The sequence below is a fragment of the Vicia villosa genome, linkage group LG3 (assembly GCF_029867415.1).
Source record: "Vicia villosa cultivar HV-30 ecotype Madison, WI linkage group LG3, Vvil1.0, whole genome shotgun sequence".
Lineage (NCBI taxonomy): Eukaryota > Viridiplantae > Streptophyta > Magnoliopsida > Fabales > Fabaceae > Vicia > Vicia villosa.
Window position 1 is genome coordinate 214991593 of NC_081182.1, and position 8268 is coordinate 214999860.

Consider the following 8268-nt stretch of genomic DNA (forward strand, 5'->3'; position numbering starts at 1 on the left):
AATGTAGCAATCTTTTAAATGGAGGATACTCCTATTCATTTTTTTTAAGTCCAAATTTTCATCATTGAGAAGGTTTGTCTTATATCTATGATTTTATGGTATGTCTTATATCTATGATTTTAAAAGGACGAATGTCTTGTATCCATGATTCTAAATGAAGCAATCTTTTAATCTTTCATATGGAGGATATTCAGAACTATCCCTTTTGTTTTCTGAAGTCCAAGTTTTTCTTTTATTGAGAAGGTTGTGCCCCCTTAATCTTACAAGACCTCAAAAAGGCCAATCTTATGTAAAACGGGCATGTTTTAGAACGAAAGTAAAATATGTAAAATTGAGACTAAATTATAGGGGTCACTAATTTTGTGAAAAAATGACAGGTACCTAAGTCATAGGTTAAAATCCTTAACTTGTAAAACATGTACATCATGTGCATGCTAAAATCAAGTAATAAGCCGTTCGTTCATACACTATTCAACTATATATATGTCCAATGAACTGGACTAAATCATTCACTCTTCCCAGCATACTATCTCATGGCAAATACCAAGACTATACATACAGTTAAACACCAAACACAAACATTTCTCAGAACCGAAATATTCAACAATTGAGAAAGACACAAACCATTCAAGGGTCTAACCCATCAACATGGTTAACAATGTCGGTCTGTTTTCTGTTTTCTGTTTTCGGTAATAATCATGTCAAGGAGGTCTGGGATTTAGCATTCCTTCAATTCTGCGGGCTCCGTCAGGCAACAACTGGATCATCTTTCTGTAAAAAAACAAAGACATTTGAAATTAATTACAGGACAGAAATTTCAAAAAATAAAGAATGAAAACCACATTCAAGTAATCCCATATTAACAAAAAATGAACTTGCACAAACCTTACATGGCGCTTAGGCTCATGTTGACCTGAATTGGTTGTGGATGATGTCCTAAACGGATCCCTAGCTCAATGTAGCAGGAATGATCCCCCCTCAATTTTTCAAGGAATTGTTGCCCTGACCGAGTATCCATTATCTGTTTGCAAAATTTGAAATAGGTAATACCTTTAAACCACTGGCTAAAGCAAGCAACGTCTGTAATTACAAAAGCACATTTGTTCAACCAAGACGTCAAAAAGTCTAAATAAACACATCATAAATCTTAAAGCTCTCTAGCTTGTGTGTAAAACATCCAAAAGTTCATAAAACTTTTTGACGTCGTAATAATCAAAGAATTAAGTAATCTACTGCTATGACTTAACAGTTCTGCATTCACTTCTAAACACAAACGCGCACTTGTGATGTATACTTACTTGCACACAGGGATTTAAAAGTTTTTAGTTTCATGTAAATTCATATAGCGATTTTAATATTGAAAATTACTAAAGATTCACATGATTGTTTTATAAGAATTAGGAACAATAGGTCAAGGTTTTGAGAACAATAATAATCCATTCAACAGCAACTTAGAGTTCGTTCAACAACAGTTCAAAAAAATCACAAACATATCACAATTAACCACAAGTTTCACAGAACGAAACAATAAGCTCTGAATGAGTTAGAGATCAATTTTTATGTCAGAACGAGTTACTGATCCCCATTGATACAATAAGCTCTGAATTTCATTTACAAGAGACAAAAGACAATAAAACTAACTAGATGCAAACAACAAATGGCTTACCACAACTATTTTAAGACCCTGAAGATGATTTCTGAACCCAAACTTGTTTCTGCAGACAGAAAAGCATTTTATAGGGTGATTCAAGCAAAGAGGTGGGACAGAATACATCAATATAACATGTATACCTCATGAGTACTAGGTCCAACAACACCTTTCTTTGAAAGTTTCGCTTCATTCAAAATGACTGCACCATCATCCTTCACTACATAGGGAGCCCCACGGCGAGTAAAAATTCTTTGTGAACCTACAGAGCTCAAAAAATTGGTTGAAGCATTTATCCATTAGAATCCAAATAACTACCTTCTATTGTTTATATCATGATTTTTTATTTATTATTCATAATGAGTGGAAACACCAACCATTCTCAACAGAGGGACTGCTGCGTCCAACTGCAGAAGCTGAGAATTCCCCACTCTTGTTTCGCGAATAAACATTTTCTTTTATTTCTCCTGCTAAAAGTTGAAAATAACCGTCATACAAAAGATTTCAATCACTCAGCTTTGTTTTGAAATTTCAAGTAGGAAAAAAAAGATTTCATAGTTATGATTATACTGAGCGGAAATGCATCATCTATTTTGTGTGTAAACAGCTTGTTTTCTAGGCCTTGGTCATACCTTCAACTGATTCAGGATTCGACAGTGTAGGCTGTGCCAATGACGATGATGGGAGCTCGTTACCAGAATGTGAAGAATCGGAACGGCGAAGGGGTGCCCAAACACCACGATCAGGCCTTCTAGTACGTTTTTCTGTTTTATCACCAGAAATACTCAAGCCATGCAAATCTTTTCTAACGAACTTTTCACTCAAATCCCTTTTAGAATCCCCTTCAGAATTAACTTGCCCAGCATCATGACTAGAGACTTGATCACTTAATCCAGACCTTGAACCAAAAGGACGAGGCAGTCGCTTCCCATTCTCAGAAGTTAAGATTTGAATCTTATGTTGTCCAGCAGATGTGGATTGACTTTGACGAGAATCATTATTTAGAAGTATGTTCCTAATCAATCTTCCACCAGCTTCACGCCTTTGGTTATGTTTTGAAGTAGTTGAAATGGCCGGATTTGCAGATTGTGGACTTTGCTGTTTTACCACACCTTCAACGGCCTGAAAAACAGTTCATAATAAAATTTAATAACACGAGCTTATTCATGTTTGAGTGACATTACTGCTCCAAACTATCTTTCAAGGAAGCACAACACTCAATATTTCTGACCAGAAAAGAAAAATAAGATGTCTACCCAAACAAAGAATAACTAAAATCTAGCATAGAACGGGAGAAAAGTAAACTTTATGTTTCTTTGCTTATATGAAGAACATTATTAAGTTGATTAATCAAAGTAAGTGAATTGGAGATGAGCCACAGATACTGATGAAGAGAGAAGAAAATTGAACGGGTAAAATTAAACCTACTTTGGGAATTTCCCGTTGTTTCCCTTTCAGAAGGAGGATTTTTTTCTTTCCCGAGTCAGAAGTCAGTGGTATTCCAGAGACAGAACCTTCAATGCCATGCACTGCATATTCATCAACCACAAATAATACAACCATAATATTTATCAGCTAAAATACATGAAACTTGGACTTAAAAGAACAATTGCAATCGCTGAATCTTCAAAAAAAATATAATTTGGATGCTGTTTTTGTTTCTCTTCAAAAGTAAGTGGATTCCCATATGTTATCAAAATATTATATCCACTAACTTTTCGAGAAGGGGAAAAGGAGAATGATAGCAGGGAACCAAATACTTCAAAAAATAAAAATATTAACATTCATTTATAAGGATGCTAGTTGCAATGTGTGCAAATACTTTGTCCAACCAAGTCCAACAATAACTTAATTATTAAAATGAAAGTCGTGCGACCCTCAGGTTTTTTCATTAATATACTAACTATCAACTCAAATTCTCATCTCGTAAATTTCTAAGCCTGGATACGGTGACCCCTCATTTAGATTCACCTAGAGTGATAGCAGAGATCCTTTTTATACAGGAACCCAGCCAAAAGTAATATTTTTAAGCACTTGGACACTTGAAAAATGCTTACTACAGCTGTGGTTCATGGATTACTTATATGAAAACTTGTTTGTGCAGCATTCCCTTCAGTTTGGGAAAAGGACCCAAATAAGAATCGGTATGTACCCTGGAAAAGTCACCGCTAAAAATTTTGCTATAGTGTTATCCTTTTAAAGCAATCAATTTATTCAAATCAGTATGGTTTTATTTGAGTAACAACAATCCAGTGGTTACCACTTCTTGTGCAAGTTCCTCATATTTAATAAAGGAATCCAGAGTCTGTTTGTTTCAGATTTCTTAATAAAATTATCATATTTAGCTAGTGTTTTAGGAATTTTTTTATTTTTCAAAAGCTATTAGAAGCAAATTACGCATATTAAGTTGTTGACAAATAGACAAAAGAAGACAAGGAACTTGGCAAAATAACTATACCACACCAGAGATATTCACAAGACAAAGCTTATCTAACAAAATATAAAGGCAGAAAAGATGACTTACAAGATTCAATTTCATAAATTCCTTTTATACTTGATTCAGCAGACTGATCCTCATGCCTGGGGACCACAGTAAAGGCTGATTTGTCTTTCGAGTCTTTCCGATTAACATTCTTGACATTGTCCTTCTGAACATACTGAAAACCAAAACGAATTTTCATTAGGTGGCACAAATCGATGGACTTTGGCAAGCACAAATAGAAACATCAATATATAACAGCAATACTGAAAACCAAAACGAATTTTCATTAGGTGGCACAAATCGATGGGCTTTGGCAAGCACAAATAGAAACATCAATATATAACAACAATACGAGTCAGACTATCCAAAGACATATAGGAATGATAAACTTCCTTTTACCACCCTAACTTAATTGATCCCTTTCAAATCACATCTATCTAGGTCAACGCATCCAACTCGCATGAGGGTCATGTCGCCACACAAAAATAAAAAGGAAATAAATCAAAATATAAATAGAGAAATATAGACTCACTGTTTGGCTTTGCTTGGTTTTGATAAAAGAAACTAAAGCATTAAGAATATGAGGCTACAAAAGAGGCAATAACAGAGCATGGTTTCTCTTGCATTTATTGAATTCATAGAAATTAATAGAGAAGTTGCAACTTTCATGTCAACAAAGTCATGGCAATCAAAATGAGTCTAGTGATTACACATTACCTCCAGCAGTATAAAAATATATACAAATATACATGCACTTGATTATAAAGGCTTACCCTTTTCTTTTCGGATATTCGTCTGGTATTAACTGGGCCAGGCTTGCCTTGCAAAGCAGCTCTGGCTCTTCTGCCAACTTTTGTTGCTGCTGATGAGACCTAAGACGGGATGTGGAGTGTTGTATGTCAGCATAAACCCAAGCAGGAGACCATCTTAAATTGTAATTATCTGTTATTTAATAAATTTCATATATACATAAAATCTTGCTACTACACCCTTTTATAATGTGTAGAATTTTTTTTGCAGGTTCTAAATCTTCGGTTTTTAAGACTGTTGATCAAAATAAAACTCTCCTAAGGAAGAGATCTAGTAAGAGGACATGCCAAACATGAAATATGAAAAAAAAATTACAATCAAGCAAGCGCATAGCAAAATAATATATTCACTATACTTCTAATGGCTGACTCAACAAACAAAACAGAAAGCAGATAAATACTACAAAGCCTTCTTTCTTATCATAAATAAAGCTAAAAGCCCTGAACTAAATGTTTCCGGAACACATAAACATGAGATAAAAGGAAAAACAAAAAGCCCTCAGAAGACCCAGAATCATTTACCAGCGGACCACTGTCGACAGCACGTTTCTGACGGATAAATTCCATCAGGGGTGTTACAATAGGTGCTTCCTTGCTAGCCCCTAGAAAGGAGAAAAATGTGAGACAGGAATTGTACTGAAATTTGCCTACAGATATATTTAACCTAAAACCTTATTTTGGGATTCTTCAAAATGCATTTACTGTAGAGTAGTGATTAGACTACTTTCATAAGTGTAAATCAAATAAAGCTGGTGAACAAATAACTAACCAGCTTGCTCAGCTTCCTTTCTTTCCAGTTGTATTTCTGCACTAGGAAGATGTTCCTGAGGCTTTGCAATGAGTTTGAGGAACTCAAGATAGTCTGGATCTGTCCGTATTAAAAAACAAAAATCATAAACAATTCATGCCATTAACCTACACAGATAGCATTAGAACACTTGTATATCTCGATGCCACAAAAATTACAACTACATTGATACCTTTATATATAGTCCCTTCACGGCCATCCTTTTTGGTACTCAGCTTTGGAACACGCAGAGATGGTGCATACTCAACTATGGCTTTATGCTGGACACCTGAGTGAGTATCAAGCATTAATATTTTGCATAGCCCGAAAAGCACTTAACATTGAGAGAGATAAAAATTTAGAGAGAAAAAACATAATAACTCAGGTCTAAACAATTAAAGTCCTATTTGGATAAAAAGGTTAATTAAGAACTTATAGTACAATCGCTTATCAAATAAGAGCTTATATATAAACCATATCCATAACAAAAGATAAAATAAGGTCAAATTGTTTTCATATAACCTATAAGGTCTTGTTTGAATAAACAACTTATTTGCATCTTATAGCACAATCGCTCGTCATGATAAACACTTATTATAAGCTATTCTTATAGCAAAAGATAAAATAAAGTTAAATTATTTACACTGCAAACTATAAGCTGCTTTTATAAGCTATCGATAAGAACTTGGGAAAATAAGGTGAAAACAGCTTATAAATAATGTCATATGTTGTTTTCATAAGTTCTCCCATCCAGACATTATCATAAAAGTTGTGTTGGTAGATATCACAAAAGTTGTGTCGGTAGATAACCTCATATAAACCAATCCAAACAACCCTATGTTAGTACCCATGCTTCAGAGTCCTAGACACTATCACAAAAGTTGTGTTGGTAGATAAACTCATATAAACCAATCCAAACATCCCTATGTTGCTTTCCTAAATTATCCTAGAGAGCTTTTGGAAATAAGCTAAAAACAGCTTATGGATATGTCATAAATTGTTTCCATAAACTCATCCAAACTAATCCCGTATATCAATGAATTTCATAGATAAGATTAAGAACTTCAGCATAGACTAAGGTAAGCATTAGTAATGAAATTGGAAGAGAATTGTTAGGGTTTGGTAAATAAAGTTAAATTATTTATACCATAAGCTATAAGTTGTTTTTATAAGCCATCTTGAAGAACTTATGAAAATAAGCTGAAAACAGCTTATGAACAATGTCACATGTCGTTTTCACTTTAAACAAATTCTCCCAGACAGTCTCACAAAATTTATTTCAGTCTATAACCTCAAATAAACCAATCCAAACAAACAACCCTATGTTGCTTTCATAAGTTATATCCTAGAGAGCTTATAGAAATAAAAAAGCCGAAAACACCTATGGAAATGTCATAAATTGTTTCCATAAACTCTTCCAACCAACCTTACAAGTTCTTATTTCTTATGCTAGTAGCTAACCTCAAAAAATCCAACCCAAACAAACCCTAAAAGCTATGTTCAGCTATGTTCCATAATTCCATTCAGTAAAACTAACCTTTCTCGTTAACAAAAACATGTCCATTGAAAAACTCAGCAAACTCGAAAACATCATCGGGAGAATTGAAGTCTATATACGCTCTAGAATACCTCTGATTCCTGTGACTGCATATACATCAACAAACGAATTTCACACATATAAGATTCACAACTGAAGTAAGCATTGGTAACAAAATTGAAATGGAATTGTTAGGGTTTTGAGAGAGACGAAAAAAGTACCTGGTGTTACCGGGACGGAAAACGAACCAGCGATAGCGAGAATCGAAGCGGTTATGGATGTGTTGAATGAGATCGGATTCAGTTAGGGAAGGAGGTAAATGGCGAATCACTACTTTGGTTTTTCCCCTTTCGGAACGAACCTTCATCTTCTCTTCTTTCACTTCAATTCGAATTCGATCACCAATTTTTCTGTTTCCTTTGTTCTTCTCTATTCTACTAGTGTTTTCATTTTTCAACACAATACAGAGTGGGCCCATCAATAAATCTTTTAAGGCCGGTTAGGATTGTCTGCAGCGAGAGTGTTGTGACTGGGTTCGTCTGATTTGTGGGATAAGAATCTGACGGCTTGGATTTTAAGTTGATATTTTAAATTTTATAAAATTTAAACCTTAAAATATAGATTTTCTCATGTTAACCGATGGACGACATGCGTGTGCGTATCTAATCCGAATTCCCTAGGCTAGGCTTCCAAAAATAATATTTTAAAAAAATATAGGAAAATATTTGACATTTTTTGAAAAAATGATTTTGTTTAAAATGATAAAAGAGTCATTATCATTACTAAATTTTTATTTTTCAGAATACTATAACAGCCTAAAAGATATTTGAAAAATTTATGAAAGCCCTTCAAAACCCTCCTTCAATATAATTTTTGAGTTCCCCATTTTATGGGGTTTTTGGTGTTATGAATAAACTCAAACCCTCCAAAACCCTCCTACCCAAAATCTTTTTATCATTTTCACCCAATTTTTCCTATTTTCCAAAACTCTCCCCTCCCTTCCCC

General features: G+C 34.2%; 1 protein-coding gene across 4 annotated transcripts; it reads right to left on the bottom strand.

Annotated features, from left to right (window-relative positions):
- Window positions 1–322: 322 nt before the first annotated feature.
- Window positions 323–7713, bottom strand: LOC131593533 (regulator of nonsense transcripts UPF3). Of its 4 annotated transcripts, none has more exons than XM_058866052.1 (14): window positions 7485–7713; window positions 7264–7370; window positions 5920–6015; window positions 5709–5807; window positions 5462–5541; window positions 4904–5002; window positions 4173–4305; window positions 3077–3177; window positions 2281–2770; window positions 2026–2118; window positions 1792–1910; window positions 1667–1715; window positions 891–1021; window positions 323–771 (listed from the first exon to the last, which is right to left on the bottom strand). In XM_058866052.1, exons 1-12 carry the CDS (start codon window positions 7628–7630, stop codon window positions 1677–1679), a joined length of 1602 nt encoding a protein of 533 aa, XP_058722035.1. In that variant the 5' UTR covers window positions 7631–7713; the 3' UTR covers window positions 323–771; window positions 891–1021; window positions 1667–1676. The 4 variants fall into 4 exon arrangements, with proteins under 4 accessions (XP_058722035.1, XP_058722033.1, XP_058722034.1 ...); XM_058866050.1 differs by having other exon boundaries at window positions 886–1021; XM_058866051.1 differs by having other exon boundaries at window positions 886–1080.
- Between the last annotated feature and the right edge of the window lie 555 nt (window positions 7714–8268).